Source organism: Ambystoma mexicanum, chromosome 11, assembly GCF_040938575.1.
Source record: "Ambystoma mexicanum isolate Mex_15411 chromosome 11, UKY_AmexF1_1, whole genome shotgun sequence".
In the NCBI taxonomy this organism is placed as follows: domain Eukaryota; kingdom Metazoa; phylum Chordata; class Amphibia; order Caudata; family Ambystomatidae; genus Ambystoma; species Ambystoma mexicanum.
In genome coordinates, this window is record NC_090934.1 from 1,395,302,023 (window position 1) to 1,395,325,779 (window position 23,757).

A 23,757-nucleotide genomic window follows, 5' to 3' on the forward strand; every position below is an offset into this window, starting at 1 on the left:
CATGGTGTTTGGTGTTTTATCTGGTTTACTGTTTATTAGAGTGGTCATTTTGATTACGAAGGGGATGATGAGGTGGTCGCTCCAGAGTATTTGAATTGGGGTGCCGTGATAAGGAGTTGTTTGTTCGTGAAGATTGCATCAAGTGTATGCCCTGCCGAGTGGGTTGCTCCTTTGACTAGTTGTTGCAGATTCATTGCTGCTAATTGGCTTGTTAGCGATTTTTGTATGGTCATGGTTTCTTCTTCGAACCAGATGTTGAAATCTCAGAGGTCAATCAGGTGATTGTGTTTGATGGCTGGGATGGTGATTGCTTCTGTGAAGGCATCGTAGATTGGTGGTCTGTATATCAGCATGAATTTCAGATTTGTTTTGGGGCTTACTGATAGACGTATGATTAAGGATTCGCATTTATCGATGTTTAGTGGGTCTTCCAATTTGATATCCAGGTGTTCCTTGTGGATGATTGCCAGCCACCCCCCTCTTTTGGGTTTTCTATTTGCTTGGACGCATTTGAAGTATTCAGGCGGGCAGTTGTTTAGGGTGATCTTGTAATTGTCATCTAGACATGTTTCTGATACAAATAGGATGTCGATCACTCCGTCGCAGAGCAGATCGTATATTTCTGCGGCATGTTTGGACATTGACCTTGCATTGATTAGGTTGCAAGTGATCTTTTTGGTGTGGTTTTGCTTGTTATTAGTTCCTTGTTTTGGTTTGCGGTTGTTTTGTTGCAGTGCATCTTTATTGGCGTTGATTGGGAAGGATGAGGATCAGTGAAGGCTGCCTCTTCATTGAAGTGGTCTGCTAGACTGAAAGCTTGGCTGTTCAATAGCTGTGCTTCTCTATTCATGCCGGTTCGATGAAGATCTGTGAGGGCTTCTTGTTCATTGAATTGGTCAGTTAGGTTGATGTTTGGGTTGTTGGTTGTTAGGGCTTTGTCGTTTTGTCCGGTGTGCCGCGGGTGTTGATGGTGTCCTTCTGTTCTTGTGATAAATGGGGTGATGGGGTTGGAGTCTACCCACACTCTTCTTGGATGCTCACGTCTTTGTCCTGGTTGTCTTGGGCTGTCCTTTGTGTGTCTTGATGTCTCTGTGTCATTGGGGTATCCGGGTTCAGGGGTTGTTGCGAGGTAAGGTGTGAGATATAAGGATTTTCCCTTTGGAAGTTTGTTCTGGTTGTTTTGGTTTTTGGCGTTGTGATTCCTTCATTTGCGGTTGTTGCTTTAGTCAATAACATTTGGGGTAGGTGCTCTTTTGTGACCTTGGTCCTCCTCCAAACCTGGACCAAACTTCAGATTCAAATCCCCGCTGATGATGGTGGTAGTGATTGTCTGTCCTACCCTGATTTAGTTTACTTTCTGCAACAACTTTTATTATTTTAGCAATATATGGATCTTCAACAGGAGCGAAGTGCAGATTTGAAAAACGTATGAACAATATGCTTTTATTCCCAGAGGCAGCCATTTGGAGAATTAGGAGGCAATCGGAATCGTACATAATCCGTTTAGTGGCTACTTATAATAATACAGAGACAATAATTAAAAGTTCGGGCAGAAGGCCTACCTCTTGGATTACCTCTGGATCAGAATAGGAAGAATGTCCAGCCAGGTGTACATCGCACAACGAACATGTCACTTAGAGCATGATAATATCACGCTGACAAATATAAGACATCCAGTCTTCCTCAGGTAATTTCTTTCCCAACCCATCCATATTCCATGATAGCATCTTTAAGTGAGCAGGTACCTTAATAATATCACCGTACTCCATTCTTCTACTATCCATCAATGTATGCTCGAACGCTGGATCAAAAGATGTTATTGCATCTATATTTAATAATGTTATCCTTACTACAGACCAGTATTTCAATTTTCTTATACCATGCTAATTGGTCCTTGTTGCCCCATGATCGAGGTTAAATATAAGGTGGCAACTGCATAATGTGGGTCCTTACCATGTGACAGGCTGACATTTTATATAGAAGAAGCAAGAAGTGAAATAGGGTCACTACGGCCACATTTCAACGGGCAATCAATATCCTGCAGTACTGTTAGAGCATCATAAACAGGGCAACAGATACGATTTTATAGTGTGAGTATTGTATCCGCTCCCCTCCCTGTTTTCTGAATTTGGGAGTAACCCGATTTTTAGGGAGCAAAACAGTCATTCCCATTTCCAGTCGGAATGTTTTTTCAGGCAAGAACTATTATATTTTAACTCTAAGTCTAAGAGTGATATCTTTCTGCAATTCATACTATTTTGGACCTTGAAATTGAAGCAAATTTAGAAACATGCTTACTTTAACATCGTAATTTGTGTTATACAATAATATATGTTACAGCGCCACCAAGCGGAACTTTTCTGGAAATTCACCTCCAGTTCACAGCCAAAAATTAATGCATTGTAACTGTGCAATTAGGCGAATTTGAATTTATTTGTACATAAAGCCAAAAATGTAAACGTGTCAGTGAAATGCTTTGTTTTGTGGCTCTTAACTGGAGTTGAACTTCCAGGAATGGCTACTATGTGGAAATGTGATTGTGTTGAGTGTTCACTGAAACGACTTGGACTATTCTTAAACAGAAGGACTGTTTCTTGGATTTTCTGAACCCAACATTTCGTTGAAATACTGCCCCCCCCCCCCCCACCACACCCCGCTGACTTCTAATGTGTAACAGCATTCTTCGCCTTCTTCTAATTGAATTCCTTCCCGTCGTGATAGTCTTTCTTCCATGCCAGTCGCCGAATGAATGACGCAGAAGTGACGAGCCGGAAGTAAAGATGTTGTTTACTGAGAGTGATGTAACGGGTTCGTTTTGTGGATGCGCGGGCGGATACTGAAGACGGTCCGGCGCCGAGAAGGATGCTGAGCCGCCTCCAGGAGCTGAAGCGGGAGGAGGAGACCCTGCTCAAGATCAAAGCGGCTCTGCACGACCAGCTGAACCGATTAAAGGTGCGTGCTGCTCCGCCAGCACGGATCAGTTTTACATGCGACTCCAGGAAGTTGTCACTTGTCTGTTGAGCAGGAAAGCACACCAGACGTTGTGTGTGTGCGTTTCCCTATTGGGAAATAACACCTTGGCGTTCTAGTGTGTTTCTAAGTCAGAATATAGTACGACTGGGTTCCTAAAGAAACACGTATTTCCATTGCCATAAATACAGGTCAAAGTGTTAAAAAAATGTAGTGGAACTATGTACCATCTGCCGCGCCCCCTTTTCTGCCCACTGCCACCATATTTCTCATCACCCCCCATTCAAACACCATACCTGGGTCCTTCCTTTCCTCCACTCCACCCTTCAAAGTTGTTTTTTAGAAGAGTTCTAGTAAGACTGAAGAAAACACAATGAAAGGAAATGGATTTAAAGGATCACCGTTAGTGTGTTATTGTCCCACTCGGCATGCAGCCTCCCCATTGCCATCCTCCCTTAAAGCCGCCCGTTCACACCTCTTCAAGAACATGGCCAGCCACAGACACACCCCTCCCATTGCCTGCTAACAAGTCTAAGTGTACTGCCATTCATATGCAGATCGTGATCAAGCTCCACGTTTTATCAAGCAGCCTATTAAAATAATCCCTTTCCAGCCCCTGAGAGATGGCACAGTGCAATGTTGCACTGTTCTGAAATCAGCAGGGCTCGGGTTCGAGTCCCCAGTTGTGATGACATTTAAAAAAAATATATTTTAAAAAAAAGTTGCTTTCCTGGAATGGCATTCTGGGTCGCATAAAGTAAGGGAGCTATGACTGGTTGCCCTGAAAAGTAAGGTAATGTCGTACCCTTTAGTTACCGCCCACTTTGACCACTGCCTAAATACTATTTGACTAGTACTTGAGTAAGTGATATTTTAGTGTGATGGGGTCCAGTGCTGGTCATTGGGCTGGCTCTCGGTGGATCTGAGATCTGGCGCAGATGTGTAGCCGGATCTCGGGATCCGGCCAGAGTCAGCTGCCCAAGCCCATGAACCGGACTGTAATACTTTAAAGAAAAAGAAAAAAAATTGCCAGCGACAGCAGCATTGCCATTTACCGCCGGCTTTGGCACTTTTGTGTAATGCACAATGCTCGCTACATATACAACTGAAAGGAATCAGTTGTACATGCAGCGAGCATTGTGCATTACACCAAAGCCGGCGGTAAAAGGCAATGCTGCCGACGTTAGTGCTTTTTCCTTTTTTTTTAAAGTATTCATTTGATCGGGTGGCCACTACAAACTAAGCCACCCCAGCCCTTGAGGGATCACCCACCACATTTTTCCCATTTCCACCACTGATGGCATCCCAGCTTTTGATAAAACATACCCATTAGTAGTATTAAGATAAAACAACTTGTCTTATCAACACAGCAATGCCATCTAGCCAGTGCTTAAGTGGGGTGATGAATCGAGGAAGCTACAATGAAGTGGTGTGCTCTAACTGATGGGTGTGCAAGGTGTGGCACCCAAACATTAAAAGAAAAACGACTACTCAGCCAGCACCAATCTGCACCCATTAACTAACAAAATAGCATCAGTCGTAAGCTATTTTGAAACGTCACAAAACAAACCAGTTAGAGCCCAAATCTACCTTAAACAGCAAGAAGATCGATTTGGGCACTAACAAGTATTTATTTTCCTATTTGTTTTGTGTTACTGCGCTCCCTTCACTGCCAGGCTATCCCCAGTGTTCGAGGTGTAAACAACAAAAAAAAAAGTAGTGACACTTGGTCAAACAATATGCATTTAAATGACCACCATTATTGTGAATGGGCTCCCTTTTCTCTCTGCCACCTCTCTCTCTACCTGTGGTGTTCCCCAGGTCTCTATGCTCTCGCCCTGGTTTTTCAACCTCTTTGGCCCACCTGATCTCTACGTTCAACTCTAACTTTCAGCGTTATACAGATGACACTTGGCTTTCTTTCAGGTTTCTGTTTCTTGCTCTCTCTTTCTCTTTCCTGACTGTCTATGCACGATTCAGGATTGGTGCTCCTCCAATGAACTTTGCCGTAATGCCCTTTAAGATGGATATTCTTCTAATTGGGATCCCTGCTTTTCCTCTCTAACTCTGGCCGCCCACCTTGGGCCCTCTTCCTGTGAGGTAAAAAACATTGGTTTCCTCTTTGACTCCCTTCTCTCTTTCTCTCCTCACATCTCGGATGTCACCAAGAAGTCCCACTACCAGCTCCACCTCCTTAAAGAGACTCTCCTCTTTTTCACTCTCCCCTAGAAGCTTACTGCCTCGAGAACCCTGGTTCTCTCTAGGCTGGACTACTGCAACAGCCGCTTCTCAATCACCCTTCCTCTACTCTCCGCCCCTTGCAACTAATCCAGAACATGGCTGCAATACTTATCCTTGGCCTCCAGTCCTGAAATCTCTCCACTGGCTCCCAGTGGCTGCAAGTAGTTAGACGCTTCTCCGGGCAGAGTAGGGGGTAGATCTCTCCCTCCTCTGCAATGCTTTCCCTGCACCTCTCAATCTTGAGCCGGACCATGTGAAGTTCCGGAAGCAGCTCAAAATGTTCTTCTTCGCCTCTGCTTTCTCTCCCTCCCCTGCTGACCTACCTGTCTGCTGTAGCAACTGGTTGCTTGGCTACTCTGAGTCTCACTTGGTACCAGGTTCTTTCTTGTTCAGTCACCCTTGCACTGCAGCCGGGCCTAACCCGCACTTAGGGGCTGTAATTGTAACCCTACAGTCCACTTGCAGCATTGCTGCCCTGTTTTCCCCTAACCTCTCCCTCCCCTCCCTTTCCCCTTGCACTTCTCGTTCTCGCACTTGCACGACCTGAATATGACAAGGCCTAGTAAGTTTGTTTGTCTTGCCCTCCCTCTGTCTTCCCTCACTTGTCTTGTCGTGTCTGGAAACACGTGTTGTTATAAATGACTTATCATATACCATCCACAGCATGAAGTTTTATGCAGGCTATGAAGGGTGCAGACTGCATAAAAGTAGATGCTGTGGGGGACAATGACACTATTGATGGTCATTTAAATGCATATATTTTGTCATCACCCACCACTCGCAAACCAACAGCAAGAAAAGATACTGTTCTTATTTTCTGTGCTGGGGAATCGAACCCTGCCTGTGACCAGCCAGTGTTGCATCACACTGTGCTATTTGGGACGTGCTGGATTTCTTTTGTTTCATTCAATAGACTGCTTGACACAATTAGTCTATTGAATGAATCAAAAGAAATCTAGCCGCTGCGCTGTGCTCACGTTATGTCACTCCGATATATCCCAACCCACCAGGCCAGGCACGGCAAACTACCAATTGCAGGCTGAAGGTCAAGTAGTCCACAAAAGTATTAGCCATACCAATCAATGTTCCATTCACTGTTTGAAAAGCTCACGTGTCGAAAGTGTTTTGATTGTTGCATCAATGAAAAGAACTCTCTTCTTAGATAAATCAAGGGATTAATCTCCTCGCCCAAATTAAGAATAGCGTATATTTTATTTCAGCTTCAGATAAAAGTAATGTTCTGCTGATGAAGTAGCGTGCTAGAGAAGAAATAATATAGTGCGTACTGTATCATTTGTATATTCTAATACTTGCGTCCTATAAAATAATATACATCTTCCTATCTCAGGTTTTCCATGCTTTAATATTTATTTATTTATTACATTTGTTATAGGCCCAAACCCTGAAGTATCACGGCGTAGTTACAGACCTCTTGATTATAATTGGGTAACATTCATTTCGCAAAAAGTTATACATACTTTGAAAGCATTAGTTGTCATTACATTATCCATATATTCATATTCGATCCTATCTATGTAGGAATGGGGGCGGCCGACTAGTGTTAGCTATGTAGCAGCTGGCTAGAATCCCTTTCCAGCCTCTTGCAAGCAGTCAATTGAATAAAACAAAAGCATTCCAGCACCTCCCAAATAGCTTTTGTTTTATTCAATATGCTGCTTGCCGCATAGATCCCATAACTGGCTTTATGTGGCAAGCAGTCTATTTAATGAAACAAAAGAAATTCAGCACTCACAAAATACACAGCACTGTGCTATTTGGTAGGTGCTGGATTGCTTCTGTTTTATTCAGGATTGCTTGCCATATAAAGCCAGCTATGGGTTTTATGTGGCAAGAAGTATATTGAATAGAACAAACTAAGTACAGCACCTACCAAATGGCACAGTGAAATGTGACACTTGGTTTTCACAGGCAGGCCTGGGGTTCGAATGTTGGCAGTGGAACTGCAAATGTGAAAAAGAAAGTGTATTTTGTTGCTGTTTGGAGGGAGCCCTGGCAGGGCCCTAGCTCCAGTGAAGGTTTGGGAGACTTGGCTCACTTAAAGCCCTGCATCTAGCCATCTTCTCACCACCTGCTTCTTTTTCAGATCCTTGCGCACCGCCTCCTTTTGAGTTACTCTTCATGTTTTTTCCCTTCTTGTGAGGTAATCTTAATTTCTGGTGCCCCTGCCGCGTCATGTGGTTGATGTTATGTCTGGTGCAGGCTAGGACCTGCATTGCCAAAGAACAGAGACTGACACAGTTCCACAGTCTCGGGGAAGCCTGTGCCATCATGAGGAGTAGCTTGGGCCTCTAGGCCCTGCAGGCATTGGGACCCACGTCTGGGCATATCCGTTACACTCAGGGTGACTACAGCAAAACAAAAGAGGTGATGGCTGGAAGATTTAGAATTCATCATCTAGTCTCTGATCCACCCTGGGGGCCTCCGCTCGGACCTCCCGGGATTTATCGGGACACCTACTGCTCTGGGATGCTTCTCATCGCTTGTTCGGGACCTGCGGTCTGTTGATGACCCTCCTCTGGTGGGAGCACATTGTTCTCCAGGTTGTTGTTTGTTTCTAGCTCGGGTCATCCGTCAATAGACCCTTCGCGATGGTGCCTAAACCAGGAGCTGTTCCGTGTGATGGACTCCCGTCCTCTCCAGTCATGATCCTGGACCCCCTACATGCTAGCAACTCTCCACGGAGCCGCATTCTGGGGCAGACACAGCTTGTTGATTCAGTGCCCTGGCCAGTGCCATGCCGCTGACCTGCACAGTATGCTCGCTGAGTCGCCTTCTGCTGGTCTCATTGGCCTTCTCCTTCAGTTCCTTGATCCTCACCTGGTCCTGGCTCACCAGCTGTCTTGACTTGTGCTCGGAATCAATGATTTGACTTGTGTCCCAGGAATGCCTCTGCTGGGGACACATCTGCCATGGAATGCAGCGGTGTCCGATATGCTATGCGGAAGGAGGAGAGTGCAGTCATCAGCGGCTGTTCCTTGTCCACCGCAATCCTGAATGCTTTGTTGATGGTCCTTCTAAACCGATGAGCGATGCCGTAAAACTGAAGGAATCGAGCAAACTCCACTCCTGAAAAAGGTGGACCATTGTCGGACCGGACTGAGTCTGGGATCCCATGTGCCGCAAAAAAATGGCTCTTCTAGGATGGGGATCACTTCATTCAGGACAATCAAAAAGTGCCTGGACTGCAGTACTGTCCCAAATCCAGGCTTGGCGCCTTTCACAGTGTTGCGGATTGACCAGGAGATAATTGGGGGGTTATTTTACTAGCGGTCTGGCCACCTGACACGCCACACAATGGCAATTGCTTCCAGGTCTGGGAACCATACCTTTTCTCTGAGCCTTGCCTTGCTTGCTCCTTGATGCCCAACATGAGCCAGGTTTAGCACCTTCTGCAACTCAAGCGGAATAACAGTCTGGGCACATCAGAGCAGAACACCTGACCTCACTGCCAGTTCTCCTTTCACTTTCTAGCAGTCCTTGCAGAAAGACTTGCACCCCAGGGGTACAGTGTTGTGTCCCCAGCAGAAACATCTTCCACTACCCTGTGTCTTGTCCTGCATCATATCTCGTGGCCGCTGCAATATCCTCCAGGGACATCAGTTTCAGAACCGCTGCTCTCGTAATCATGGCCACAAATTCCTCTGCACCTTCTTTCACCGCCGCCTCACCCCATCCCCCCTTCATCAGATAGCTGTGGTGCCGTGACAGGTAATCCACTGGCTTGTCATGCCCCCGCTCTGAACAGCAGTGTGACCCCATACTCGTGCAATTTGGAGCAGCCATCTCTCCAGTCGGATTGGAGGTTGGGGGACTGACACAAACCACTGCTGCTAATTATCGGAGGGGTCAGTGTAGACTGTGACGGGGTGTCCCAAGATGTAGATATGAAGGTACTTGCAACCCCACAGAATAAAAAAAAACATACAAATTAATTGTAAACATGGAAAAACAGACGCAGAGCTCTGTGCATGGAACTGAGCCTTAGTACAAAATAACTTTTATCAACAAATGTTTCTTTTTATTTCAATGCAGTTTTGTTAAATTGATACACTCTCCCTGTGAAACCGGCCCCCATAAACAAAAAAGAGGGGAGGATCTCTTTTTTACATTTTTTTTAAATATATATATATATATATATATATATATATATATATATTACAGCCCCACCGAACTGCAAGCTCCTCCCTCTCCATCTACAAGTATTGACGTTCCATGCTCGTCAGTACCTTGCTGGCATAGGCTACCGGTCGTCGATCTCCTGAAGCAGAACTGCTCCCAGTCCCACAGGGCTGGCATCCACAACTAGCTCTGTGTCACGCTGCAGATCAAATTATGCCATCAGTGTCTGCCACCAGTGCTTCGTTGGTGGCATGGCACACCTCTTTCTCATACTTGCCCCACTTCAAGTCCTGATCCTTCTTGGTTAGCACCCTCAGTAGTTGTCAATGTTGCTAAGTTGGGAATTAACCTTCCGCAGAAGTTCACCATGCTCAGGAAGCTGCTTACTTCAGTGGGTGATGTCTGCGGTGCTGCCCCATTTATGTGTCCAACTTTCCGGGGGTCTGGTGGACCCCCATTGTGGAACACAATCCCCCAAAAATTGATTCTAGATTACATAAAACAACACTTCCACCTATTCACTGTGAGGCCATGTTGACCAATCCTAGCTGGTATGGCTGCCAGCCTCGGAATGTGGTCTTTGTGACTTTTGGAAATGAGAACAGATGTTTAGCACCCCCCCACCTCCCCCGATAATCCTGCCAGTACTTCTCTGATGGTGTGTTGGAACACCTCGGCTGCAGACGAGATGCCAAAACTGAGCCGCATGTAGCAGAACAGTCCAACCAGTGATATAAAACACTGTTATAGGCCTCAAATCTTTGTGTAATCGGACCTGATAATAGCCCACTTTCAGGTCAAAAATACCCTGGGCCCTTTGAGATCCACCAGGATCTCGTCAAGCTTCTGGTGACATTCTCGGATGGCCTGGTTGAGGAGCCTCCTCTCCACACACATCCGGATCTCCTCAGAGGACTTTGGCTTGTTGGCCGCTACTATTGGTGACAGCCAGGGCATTGGGCCTTCCACCCTTTTGATGATGTTGCCTTTTCTAGCTTCGGTTAGCTCCTCCTCTGCCTTCTGTCTCTGGTTGAACGGTATGCGATGGTGCCGCAGCACCACTGGTTGGACCGAGTGGTCAATGTGCAGACGTACCTCCTGACCCTGAGATGGTCCACGCCATTGAAGAGGTGTTCATACTTGTCCAGCAGGCAGATGATGTCCATCTCATATAACTGGAATGCGAAGTGCACTAATCCTAGCTCTTCAGCTGCTGCCCAGTTTAGCAAAGTGTCAGTGGCAACTGGAGTGACTTGGAACACGGCGTTAACAGCTGTCTGCTCACGACGTACCTTAGCCCTGAATGCGCCATCTAGAGGTAGTGGCGACTAGCCACCATATGTGAAATTTCATCCTTCTTCTTCTTCTTCTTCTTCTTCTTTTTTTTTCTTTTTTTTTTTAAATTTTCCTTCTTTCTTCTGGTCTCCGAGCCATCCAATCTTGGATGTCAGCTCATTTCCTAGCTCTTACTGCCACTAAAACGGAGGTACTTTTTTTTTTTTTCTTTTCTTTTTTTTTTTTCCAAGAACTATTCCCTCTCATCTCCGTCCTTCTCAGCTATCTATTTCCTTTACAGCCCGTAATCTAGGTTTGTACTTTGACTCAGAGCTTTCCTTTAAACGCCCCATTTCATTATCTGCACGTACTTGTCATGTCCATCTTTATAATATCTGGAAAGCTCACCAATTTCTAACTATTGAGGACACTAAGCTCTTGTCTTTTCTCGCCTTTTTTTTTTATTGTTCTTCTGCCCTCTTTGGTCTCCCGCTTATTTGTCTGGCTCCTCTATTTGTTTACTTTTTCTTTTGGCTCATCGTGATTCTATTTCTTCATCACTCTCTAGCGTTGGCTGGCTTCTTTTCCAGTCCTGTCTTAAATTGAACTTCTTATGCTTAGTTTTTAAATCTCTTCATGGTCTCGTTTCTGATTATATAGCCCCACTCACACTCTTGCACTCTTCGCTCCTGCTTTCAATTTCGCCTTCTCACCCCTCATCTCCTTCCCCTCCCTTGTGCGCAGTAACTTTTCCATTCTTTCTCTGCTCGCTCCCCTTCACTGGAACGCTCTTACTCTATCTTTTCATGTACTTCCTGATGCTATGTACAGCGCTTTGGAGTAAAGCGCTCTATAAAATACGAAATACAAATACACTTAAATCCATGGTGTCTCCTGCCACACTGGTTAAGGGATTGTGTGATGTGAATGTTCCCTTTTATCTTTATCTAGAGGGTACACAGACGCATGAGCATCCATCTAGGGCGGCTAACTGAACCCACCCCCAGGGGTGGGCACACCACCTCCTTATTTATATTCTTGGCAGTAATGCTCAGTGATTGAATGAAAATAAATCTATTTTTGTTCTTTCATGGAGTGCTTTAGGCCCCCTTCGGCTTAAGAAGCACTCCCCTTTCCCCAGGGCTTGCCCACTCCTCCTGGGCGTAAGCAGCAGCAGGCTCCTTGCTCACCTGCAGCCCGTGCACATCTCGTGCTAGGTTCTGCCCTCCTTCCAGGACTGGGCTAGCGCCAAGCGATGTCTGTCTTGCACCAAGCAGACCAGTGCATCGCTCGATACTAGCGGTCAGCGCACTTCTGGGGAGCAGGAGACGGCCGAAGATGCGTCTCTACCCCTCATCACCAGTTGAAATGGCTGGCGCAGGCCAGCACCTGCGGTGCTAAACAATGGAAGCCGACACAGTTCCATAGGTGACGACCTACGTCGCAACAGTTGCATTATGCTGCTACAGTCCAGGATTTCTGCATGCAGTCCTTCTAGCAGGAATTTTTCTTTGAAGGATCTTCACACATTGTTTTGAGTGTTTGACCCCATACATGCACCTCATACCCGCTTGTGTGTTGTGCACTGTTGCACATCATTTTGCTATTGTGCTTTGAAAGGCAGGTTAAAGCACCAGTGACAGGCCCCCTACTGCTAATTTGCCGCACTCTGTCACTGTGAATGCTTCAGTGGCCACATAGACCTGGTTATTACTCATCTGTTTCGTGATGTATTGTTCTGATGCGGAGACTGAAAGAAGGTCTCAGAACAATACAGAGAACGCCGCAGATGCTGAAAGAACGTTTCAGCACAGTACATCATGAAACCGAGACGAGTAATCCACTGTCTGGCTAATGAATCACAGATACCAGTGTTATCGTCCAACAACAAGAACTCTTTGAAGCCAATAATTGCATCAATCAATACTACACTGATAAAGTACAAACAAAAAAACGTTCCCGCCTTAACGAGAAGCCGCTATAATTAAATTACGTTTACAAAGTACAGAATTGGACACTGTTACAATGTATTTGAGTAGCACTATTTTGTATCCGCCTTGATGGTCTTTGTAAACGTGAAACACATGCACAAGTGTCATCTATCGCAAATACAATTGTAAAAACTGTCGAAGATATGAATGCACGAACCAATATACAATTTGACCAATTTACAAGAATTAATTATGCTATTCATTTCTAGCCCTTTGCAATAGTGTACTTATCAAGGATTGATTCAATTTAAGACAATCATTTTTATTTCTCTATGCACTTATGCCGGTGGGCCTCAAAAGATTACTACTTAGTTTTATTAGCCGTAAAATAACCAACCCAATAGGCACATGCAGCAGAGCTATTCCACACATATCAGGATTCTATCTTCCCCTTAATTTACTAATGTTTGTTTTAAAAGCAAATCTTTACAATTCATCATATTAAAACCTAGTAGATCACAATTGTAAAGTAAGACCAAATGTTCCCTATTAAAATACTTAAATGACCTACCATTTCATTTATACAAATCTAAATTCATTAAGTTCTCTACAGTCAATGAGGATGCAACATATCAGCCCCCTGGTATAGCCAGCCACACATTTTCACATGTGCCAAATTGTTCACAAATGTCCCAAAAAAAGCAATGCATAAAGACAATCACGAGGGGCATAGTAATAATAGGTGCTTTAAGTTTTTTTCCTTTCCAGTCACCACAGTACCCACAGAAAGCCAGGTCGTTGGGGGGCCCATTTCTAATGCACACAGTTTATTTTGTCAGTAATGCATTAAAAAGAAATCTCATAACTCTGTCTATAGTTTCTATCGGGAAACTTCATCAGGTAAGGTTCAGCAGTACCCACTCTTTTAATTACAACGACATTTGCATATAAAGTGAGCCCTCCGAAGGCCGCCCCTGTTAATATCTAGTCCCTTAACTTCACATTAACCTTCAATTTAGATGGGTATAAAATCATGGTGGACACATCAATTTCCCTGAGCTGATCTTGACAGTAATACATAAAATAATTTATTTCAAAGCCAGTATGGAAAGAAGCAGCTGCTTACATCGTATCAAACGAGGCAGTCAAAATGTTCCGATGTAGGGCCAGATGCTTCCACACTATCCTGCTATGGAGTAAATGCAAGCCTAACTCTTAATGCTTAGCCACAAGGGCGATGCACTTTGGAATAAGTAGTGTCCTCCATAATAGTCTAATTCAAATTCCTTCACCAGCCAAGTGGGAAGTACCTCCAAACCATACAGAAACTTTGGTATCACCTTTCCAATGAAGAATTTCAATGCTGGCGCTAATGAAAATGCCCCAAATTCGTCATTTATCTTAGCCATATGTGCTGCAAGCATTCTAGCTTTCTTTTTAAAAATGTCTCTATAATAGGACTTGCTCGGATGGGCGGAGAACTGGTTAATAAACCAGGTGCTTGATTATGTTAATAGCTTCCAGGAGCAGAGGAACTTATGAACATTCTAGGGCCCGAACCTGGCTGGGGTGCAAAGGGTAGTATAAGGCTATAGTCTTTATTGCAATACAGGACCGAGGCGTCGCATTTCATCTGTATACATTCCCTATGTCTACCTACTCAGGTTTGCTCGTGGATTGTATCCACGCTTCTGACTATTCCAAGCGCAGTGAATGGTTGAGCGTTCCATTCAATCGATGGCCAAAATTGTCAAAGCAGTGCATGGCCATCCCTTTTAGGGCAGAACACGCCCAAACATCATAGGTCTTTACAGTGCTGTATATGGCCAAATAACTTCTAAGTATAATACATAGCAATACCTGATTAACAGATTAAAAGCGCCTAGCATTCCGCACCCCATGCATTATTCTGGGGTTCTTGACTGTCCGTGGATAGTCAGTCGGGGACGTGCAGACTTGTATTTGGTCCAGATGCTGGGTAGGTCCTTTATGGCGTTCCAGGGAAAGAGCCAGGTCTTGAGTGTTTTCCCGGACCGCCATGTAATCTTGCATGTGTTGAATGGAAGTGGGCAGAGAGTTCCAGATTTCTGGCCCCAGGGTTGAGACAGCAGACCCGCCGTTTCTGATTGATTTGGAAGGGGTGGGAGGTGCTAGGAGGAGTGCAGTGCTAGATCTCAGGTTGCAGGTGGATAGATGGGGTGTCATCTTTTCTTGTAGGAATTTAGGGCCGATTTTGTGCATGGCTCGGTAGTAATGCATGTGATTTTGAAAGTGACTTGTCCCCCAATTGGGAGCCCGTGCAGAGTGCAAAGTGCATTTATGATGTGATCCCTATGGGCAAGGAGTAACCTGGCAGCGGGGTTCTGGACCTTGGATTTTGTTTAGTTGGAAGGCAGGTACACCCAGGTATAGAGAGTTTGCGTATTCCAGATAAGACATGACGATGGACATAATTGCTGTCAGTCTTAGGTGAGATAGGGGAAGATGAGTCTCCGAAGTTTGAGGGGGAAGTGGCAGGATTTGTATATATTGTTGATGTGCTGAGACTGGGTTAGGTTGGAGTCCGTTTTGCAGCCAAGGTTTTTGACTGAATGCTGAGGGGAGGCCAGGGTGTCGGTTTTGGGAATGGGGCAGTTTCTCTGCAGACCATGATCTCTGTTTTCCCCGGGATGAGAAGGAGATGGTTGCTCGTAATCCAGTGGTCAATGTCACTCAGGCATGATGCCAGGCCAGGGGAAGGGGTGTAGGTTGATTTGGGAATTCTCAGGGTGATTTGAGTGTCATTGACATAGTTATAGCATGCAAAGTTGTGGGAGCGGGTGAGTGCAGGCAGAGAACTCAGTAGAGGTTGAAAAGAAGGGGTGATAGGTAAGTGCCTTGGGGGACTCCATTGATCACAGATCATGAAGTGGAGGAGAAAGGGTGAGATGAGTGATTTGATGTCTGTACGTAAAGAACAATGCAAGCCAGTTGAGTGCAGTGTGCTGAATGCCGAGGAAAGGTAGTTGTTAAGGATGATGATGTGGTTTACAGTGTCAAACGCTTCTGAGAGGTCCAGAAGTGTGGTTCAGCCTTCAGCATGAGTGGTGACTATAAGGTCAACCCAAATAGACTAGTAAGGATTTTGTTCCGTGAAGAGGTTGGAAGCTTTATTGCACAGGGTCCAGGAGTTGGTGGGTTTCTGTGAAGGAGTTGAGTTGGGAGTAAGCAGTGCGGTCAATGTGCTTCGACAAATAGCAAGTGTATGAGATGGGTCTAGGGTTGGAGTGGGTCAAGGGATGTTTTTTAGGAGGGGTTTAACATGTAAGATTTTGAAAGGTTCCTGAATAATGTGGAGGTGGGGGAGCCTTTTATGATGGACCTGGCACGTTCCCCTGCCCATTTTGTGGTGAAAATGTCTTTGAGGAGGGAGGTGGGACAGGGGTCGAAGGGAGAGCCGGATGGTAGGCTGTCTGCCCGGAGTTTGCTAAACTCTTAGACTCGCGATGGGGTGAGAGAGCAGAAAGGGGAGTGTCTCTGTGAGCACATGTGTAGAATCTTTTGATATTTGGTGTTGTGTGGGGTGAGATATTGGTTAGTTTAGTGTTGATGGTGGCAGTCTTTTCTAGGGCTGATTTGTGGAAGTGTTCAGAGTGGGAATGGCAGAGAATTTGGGAGGCGATGTTGGGAGGGACGGTGCATGGTGGGTTCAGGAATTGTGCAATCATGTTGTGGAGCTCTTTGCAGTTGCTGCAGCAGTGGAAGATTCTGTTTTAGGATTTGTTTGGCCTTGCAAATCTCAGTTTTGTAGATACTGTGATAGTGCGCATATGCCGAAATGTTTTCTGGAGTTCAGGTGGCTTGCCGTTTGGTTCTATGGAGTTGCTTAGAATGCCTTGAGGAGGGGGGGTGAACCACTTGTGGGTCAGGCCTTGGTGTTCTGGAAAATGTCACCAACAAAGTTGGGACTGATATAGTAACTTGCATTTGCACCATACCAAAATTCTGATTGATTTGGTGTAAATGTACTGTACACCGACCAAGGCGAGCAGGGCTGTCTCCTGCTCCCCTTGTTCAGTGTAATGGGAGTCGGGAAGGGGTCGGGGGGGCTGTCTCCTACCCCCCCCCACCGCCCGCTTCCATTACATGGAAAACAGGGGACCGGAAAATGCGGGGGGGACTTGTGGCACCAGCTCCGACCTGCGTAAGTGGGAGGGAATTGGTGTTGCAGGCATAGCGGGAAATGGTAAGCGGTATGGGGAAAAGGGAGTAGGTGATCTTTGTGATCACTGTGCCTCGCTGTCAGCTTTTTTTTTTTTTTGTTTTTTGTTCTACATCTTCGGCGGCCCGTGCTGACATAGATCCGATTGGGATGAGAAGGAGAAGTGCGTTTGACAGCCAGGAGTTAAAACGGTCTATGGGTGGAGGTCTTTCTGGGGAGTTAAGTGTGGGGATGGTGGTGAGCAGGGCTTCTGCAAGGTCTGGGATTACCTTGTTCCAGTTCTTCATCCGTGAGCGAGCGTTGGAGGAGGTCTTATGAGGTGGAGATAGAAAGGGATTGCTGAGTGGCCAGTCCAAATGAAGGATCTGGGAGTGGAAATGGTAATGAGGTTGGATGGGCTAAAAATGGCATTGAGGAGTGGCTGGCATTGTGGGTGTGTCCCGTTATTTGCTCTGTTTGAGTGCCTCCAGACTGTCAACAAGGGGTTGACTCATGTGATTGTTAGGGTCATCAAAGCAAATGTTAAAATCCCCCAGCAGGGTGAGTGATCGTTATGGCTGCTAGTGAGTCGCATAGGGAGTTGGCAAGGTGTATTGCGCGGAGTGGGATGAGGGCACACTACCTCTTTATTTTGTGCGCTCGAGTGCCAGTTGCTTGTGCGTAGTGGGAGGCCCAGCGGGGCATGGGGTGGAGGCAATGGTACGTGAGAGGGCTAGATGTGCCACGCTGAGGGATGGGAAAGCTGTAGCCCGGGGAGGGCCGAGGGGGTTCCGTGATTTTGGGTGGGGTTGACTAGTGTAGGTGGGGCAGTAGAGGGCTTCATTGGGTTTGAAGGTGGAAGAGTCTTGCTAATGGAGGGAGAGAGGGAGGAAGGGAGATGTCTAGTCTGGTCATGTTCGCTGTGACAGGGGATGGGCGGTGTGGAATGGGAGGGTAATGTCTTGGGGCGCTAGTGAATATCCTTGGTAAGGGAGTTGGGGTGGGTGTTAGATGAGGTACGAGTTGTCAGGAATGTTGGTGAGAGGGATATACCAGCGACAGGGGCGGGGTGTCTTTTGGACTACCGCAGAGCTCCTCTGGTATGAAAGTTGGAGGTGTGTGTGTAAGTAATCCGGGCATGGGGGGGGTGTGCGCCACCAGGCAGGGGTGATTGAGGAAGGTTTGAGCTGTGGCGGGGATGTGGTTGGTGTAGTCTTGAATGTAGGTGCGAGGGTTGTATGGGGGCAGGGGAATGGGGTGTATTTGAGAGCTATCCTAGTATGAGAGTTAGAAGGTGTGCGGACGTGGAGGGTTGTGTGGCTCTGGAGTGGGGAGATTGTGTGGGGGTTGAGTTTGGTAAGGGGGTGCTGTTCTGAGTTGCAGGTGTGCCATACTAGAGTGCGTTGGCAGACATGGTTACTGATCGGTGTATGGATGGTGCAGTTGGTTGGATGGTGATGATTCAGGTGCTAGGCATCACAGCTGCCTACAGAGGAGAATATTGATAGTGCAGCAAGGGTGTAGCTGGAGTCGACAGTCAAATTTCGCAAAATGGCTAGATATCAATGTGTTTCAAAATTCGGCACAGTAGTAAGAACCCCAGCTTCAAAAATTCAGCACAGCAGTGAAAACACCCAGATTCTGAATTACAGCGGTTCTTGGGAGAGTCGACATGTGCTGAAGTGTTGCATGTGGGATAGTGCTGTCAGGCAGGGGTGGAAGGGGAATGGGCAGGGATGGCTGGCAGGGGGGTTGTGTGATCTGCGGATGCAGGGGAGGGACAAATTCTTACCTTAGGGTTGTGTGGTAGCTACGCTGAGGCGACGTTAGCGAACCGAGGCAAAGGGGGAGTTGAAATGTCCATCGCTTATGCCCTTAGCGGCCTGCCCAGACAGTAGCTGCTCTAGAAATATAAGGACCTCTTCTGGTCCCATGTGTCCCCTGCTCGTGCCAATCCGTGCCGGGGTGAGGGTGGCCAGAGGAGGATTCCTCAAGTTGTCTGCACAGTGGCGGATTGCAGGCCACAAAGTCAATATTTCAAATTGAGCACAGAAAAGGAGGCACTTTGCAAGGCTAAACGGGGCTCTAAACGGAGTGTCAAGTGAAGCTGCCCTAGAAAATGGATCTATGTCCCTTATGAAGATAAATCCAAATATTTAGTAGTCCCGCAGGCATACCCCAATTGTTCAGTTTAGTCCATAATAAATTCTGGTCTACTGAATTGAAATCTGTACATAAATCCAGTGATACCGTATATATGGAGAGACTGCTTTTACCAACAGACCAGAGTTTCTAAGCAATACATGAGGATGTACCTTAAACCAATGTTTAAGCCTTTGTTGCTCTTTCCTGATTGAACTAATCATACTCTCTCTCTAGCTCTTTTCTTAATATCACGTACAATCCGCCTACTGTGTTTTTATTATTATTTGTTTGTTTTGTTCCTGCACAGATTTATCATACCTTAGGAGATATTTGGCCACTCCCCTTCCTTACTTTCCTCGTTATTAAGGTTGCCATTGAGTGTCGAATGATGCCATTGAATTCTCCTAATTAGTATAACTCGAGTTTCTGGTCCAGAAAGGTGTTAATAAAGATGAATTAAATGTTAGAGTTGAAGCAGGTGATATTTGTATCATGCCATTTTCATCTATTTCGGGCAGGAGTAGCAACCTGGGCTGTCGCCTCTCCTGTTCTCTATTCTATTGAGAAATGTCGCCACTAGCATATTGTGGTCGCTCAGGTCCATTTTCTCAATATGAAATTCCACACAAGTCCCTGTGATACAAACATACAATCAAGAATAGATGTGGAATTTCCCCTCTGCCATGCTCAAAAACCGAGGGACTCGCATATCATTTGATAATTCAATAGGAATAGGCCCCACTCGTCCATAGTCTGCCTCCACACCTTAACCATCCTAAATTTATTTTGGGCACTCGGCGAGATACTAACACAATGGCGTGATACTAACCTGGGCAGGTCATCTTACCCTTATTAATAACTTAGCTGGCACACGGTTGTCTCACCCTCTTCTACGATTTTTTAGAAAAGGTGTTATTTCCTACCTTAGAAATCGGTCAATTGTTAGGTTCCTGGAGACCAGATACTGACTTTGAAACTTCCATGTTTGAGCAGTCAAGATGTTGGATGTCTGATTTGTCCTAATGGTCCATTAACCTGCACTAAAAATAAAATGTGCTTTTGAAAGGCTGTGTTTTTTTATTTTTTTTACTATAGTGCCCAAAAGTATGTTTACTGTGATATATGCAAGTGTTGGTATCTATTGCTTGGAAACTGGCTCCTCTCCATCTACAGTGTGCTTGGCCTCGGTTTTCTCTTGTGGGACTGAGTTTAGTCACTAGTGCAATATGTTTTCCAGAAGTTCTTAGTACCCTAAATCACACCTAAATCACGTTTTTTTTCTTGACAATTAAGCCTTAATAAGAAAGTGGTATTACTCTGCTGACCTCCTGTTTTATGCTCTAGGTGGAAGAGTTGGCCCTTCAGTCCATGATCCGTTCCAGAGAAGAGGTTTCATCTGCAGAGGAGACTGAGGAGCCTGAGAAAGTGAGCCTGCTGAAAGCCATTGGGCAGATCATCGTGCACCATGAATCTTTATTTCACATATATATAGACCAGATTTTCAATGAGATGACCTAGGCAAGCCCCAGAACAGTAGTAGAATAATGCATTGTTTTGAATGTGTCAAAATTAAGGTATTTGTGCACTAACTAGTGCTGGAAATGGACATGATTTATTGGGGGAACTCTAGCTCCACTCCCCCCCCCCCATGCGATAGGGGCAGCGATTGTCAGTGGTGTGGGCGGGACTAGGGATAGAGGTAGGTGTTGAATGATGTGCGTGCCCTGAATATAGGACTCTGGCTGCTTTGCATAAAAACAAAGTGATATTTGGGAACATAAGAATGACCACCAATTTATCCAACTTGTGTGCTAGTAATATAAACATTCATTCCTTCTGAGCATGAAATGCACACTTGGTATGGTGCTAATTTCTTCTGTCAGAATAGTCACCCTGACAATAAAATGTCTGCAAAGCATGAGACATATATACAGTGATTTTACTGTTTGAGTTTGCGCTGTTGATCAAATGACAGATGCAGTGTCAGAAGTCGCTGCAAATTGCCACTCGGCTGCATCCATAGAAGCACTGTGTCTCTATGCAGTGCAGCTGGGCGGTGATATGCAACGAGCACTGTAAACTCTCCCAGCCCCCGAGTTGAAGAAGCTCTCTGCCCTTGACTGTTGCTTGCAGCAGTTTCTCACGGCAGTCCGGGACAGAGCTTCCTCAACTGGGGAGGTGGAGGTGTTTTTGAGCCTCGTATCTACACTGCATGGCGCTCCGGTAATGCCAGAACACAGCTCTGTCTTGTTCCGTCCCAATTCCTCCTCCTGCACTAACCAAACTTGAGCTTTCCTCAAAGGGCAAAGTTTGGGTACTCCAAGCCTTAGGGTCCTGCTATATGTAGATCTTTTGGGTGGTGGGGGTTCTTTGGCTAGTGTGGTGCATAAACATTTGGAAAAACCAATTCTTCGAAAATCCCCAGGCTATGTGTAGAAGGGACTTACTTTCTTAGCTTCCTGACTCCGTGTTTTGTATCTTTGTAATGTTTTCATTGCCTTCCAAGAACCTGAAGCTTAGTAGAAAGGTGTGCACATAGTGGGCCTGGAGAACTTGTTAAATCAGAACCTTGTTCAGACTGTTCTTTTTGGCATGCACTACCGTTATTTCTTACCTTCACTCTTCTAAAGCGAATTTTTGGGCACATCCTAGCCATCACAAACCAAGCCACTGGGTAAACTGGTAAATGATTAATGTAATTCTCCTGTTCTTCAAAACAGAAGAACAGACTTCGGTGCCTCATTCTGAGTTGGCCGGTGCACAGTAAAAGTGTTGGTAATAACGTTTACCAGCAATTATACTGGATTGGACAAATACAACTTTGCCGGTAGGGGTTAAGGACTTGTCTCCAGCTAAGAGCTGGGGGTAACTCTGGACCCTACCAGCAAAATAAGTGCCTTTTATTACCGGCACGGCTGGCAAAAGAGGCAACCCCCTCCCTCCCCCCCATGGACTTCTATGGGACTCCATGGAATGGGGATTTACCGCCCTTACTGGCACTTGTAATCTGCCGGTAATTCCAGCAGACCAAGTGCTGGTAGCGGCTATTCAGTTTGCTGGTATTCCGGCAGATTTATCGCTGGAATACCGTCAAACTTGGAATGAGATCATTTGTCCCCAGCAGGCAAGCTGGGAGAAATGCTATTTCTCTCCTAGAGCATTCCACTACCAATGGTGTTATTTTTGTGCTGGATGTTGCTGCTACCATTTTACTGGGTTGTTTTGGAAAGAGTCGCGTTTCCATGGTTTTGCAGAAAATCAAATGGCTTTTGATGGCTTGGATGGTTCCGGAAAGTAAGCCAGAGTGTGGACATCACAGAGGTCCATATTGCCACCATTTATTTTATTTTTGTGTGTGTGTTTGTTTTGCAGCTGCACATTTATGTATTTTTTTACCAGCCAATTAGGTAAACAGTCATGGCCGCCACATGTGCTTCAGGAAGCCGGTTCCTAACTGTTTTAATTAATTCCCCCCTCGTTCTCAGCCTTTGTCCCTCCACCAGCCCATCTCCAGCTTCCTTAGGGACAAGGTTCCCACACGCATGGTATTAACTAGCTGTTGCTGTGCATGTGGAAAGTAGAGTAGGTGGCACTCAACGTTCAAGTTATCTGTGACTGGAGAGTGCCTAGTTTGTGCCAGGAGTCAGGCCTGCATCACTGCCAAGAAGCCGGGCCTCCGTGAACAAATAAATGGTAAGTAAGAGTTGGATTGGGGAGCAGAGTGGGCTAGTTTGAACTGTTCTTTGACTGGCTGGGTTACGTGTATACATTTGTTTTCCTCAATGTAGACTAGAGGCATAGGAATCTCGCTTTGCTTTGAACTGTTAATTAATGCTACAAAGCAAATGAAGTGTGCTGGGTAACAAGGCCACTAAAGGCATTCTTGCTTTAATGTGTTCGTTTTTTGCAGCCCGAGGTGGAGGTGGACAACGAGGTTGTGATCAATCAGACGGAATTGCAGTTAAGCACATTGGGTCTCTCCCAACATCAGGAGGAGGAGATGGAGGAGGAAGAGTCCGATTGAACTAAGAACAATTCTGTCTAGTTCTGGTGCAGGATGGCAGGTCTAATAGTAGTCGCGTTTGCCACACAATCTGAGGAAGATGTTACTTTATTTTCAGAACATTCAATACAATGGTTTTTTGGGGACCGGGGGCAAGCCTCGGTCTTAAGGACAAGAACATAACTTTTGCATTGTAATCAGGCTGGCCAGGACCGCCTTTTTCAGAACTAGAGCAAGGACAATTGTGTGCAGTCTACATGCCCCCCTGGAACCGGAAATTATTCTAGGGGGTTTCTGCAGACCAGAAGCAGTGTTTGCATTACAGTAATGTAGTGTGCAGCACTGCGTTTGGGCTTTATCCAAACTCTTCCACACCAGTGCTACAAAGTCATGAAAAGCAACCATTTATGGAAAATACTGCCCTCACGTAGCCACTGGTGATGCATAATCACAGCTGTACAGTGACCACATACTTGCGGGCTCATAACCAAAGAGTGCAGTCCTGTTTTGGTTAACATTGGTGTCACATGGCAATACATCATGAGCATTACAAATAATCTCATAACGTTTGAAAATCTTTGTTCTGTTTTTGTTTAAGCTATACCTAGTTTTGTCTTGTACATATGAATCTTGTCTCCACTTTAAATATAGTATCTGCATCCTTATCTTGAAGTTCCTTTTTAGCTGTATAGTTAAATGGCTAACCAGGGGCGCATTGAAATGAAACTCTACTGGCTTGCTTGCCCATAATAATCCCTCGTCCACTGTAAAGAGCAACACAGACATCCAGCATGTCAACCTACAACTTGTAATACTGAATTGTGTGCCCAGCGACACAATCTCATACACTGAACTACTGATCCGATACGAAG

The 23,757-nt window shown here is 45.6% G+C and overlaps 1 protein-coding gene across 1 annotated transcript; it reads left to right on the forward strand.

Moving 5' to 3' along the window:
- Nucleotides 1-2,717: 2,717 nt before the first annotated feature.
- On the forward strand, nucleotides 2,718-23,550 carry SNAPC5 (small nuclear RNA activating complex polypeptide 5). Its single transcript, XM_069625018.1, has 3 exons — nucleotides 2,718-2,952; nucleotides 20,227-20,307; nucleotides 22,793-23,550. The coding sequence occupies exons 1-3, from the start codon at nucleotides 2,863-2,865 to the stop codon at nucleotides 22,904-22,906; spliced, it is 285 nt and encodes a 94-aa protein (XP_069481119.1). The 5' UTR covers nucleotides 2,718-2,862; the 3' UTR covers nucleotides 22,907-23,550.
- The last annotated feature ends 207 nt before the right edge of the window (nucleotides 23,551-23,757 follow it).

What these genes read in the sequence shown, in the direction of transcription:
- SNAPC5 (XM_069625018.1), top strand. Translation starts at nt 2,863, where the DNA reads ATGCTGAGCCGCCTCCAGGAGCTGAAGCGGGAGGAGGAGACCCTGCTC. An exon ending in ACCAGCTGAACCGATTAAAG is followed by an intron (nt 2,953 to 20,226) that starts GTGCGTGCTGCT and finishes TTTATGCTCTAG; the next exon opens with GTGGAAGAGTTGGCCCTTCA. An exon ending in AGACTGAGGAGCCTGAGAAA is followed by an intron (nt 20,308 to 22,792) that starts GTGAGCCTGCTG and finishes CGTTTTTTGCAG; the next exon opens with CCCGAGGTGGAGGTGGACAA.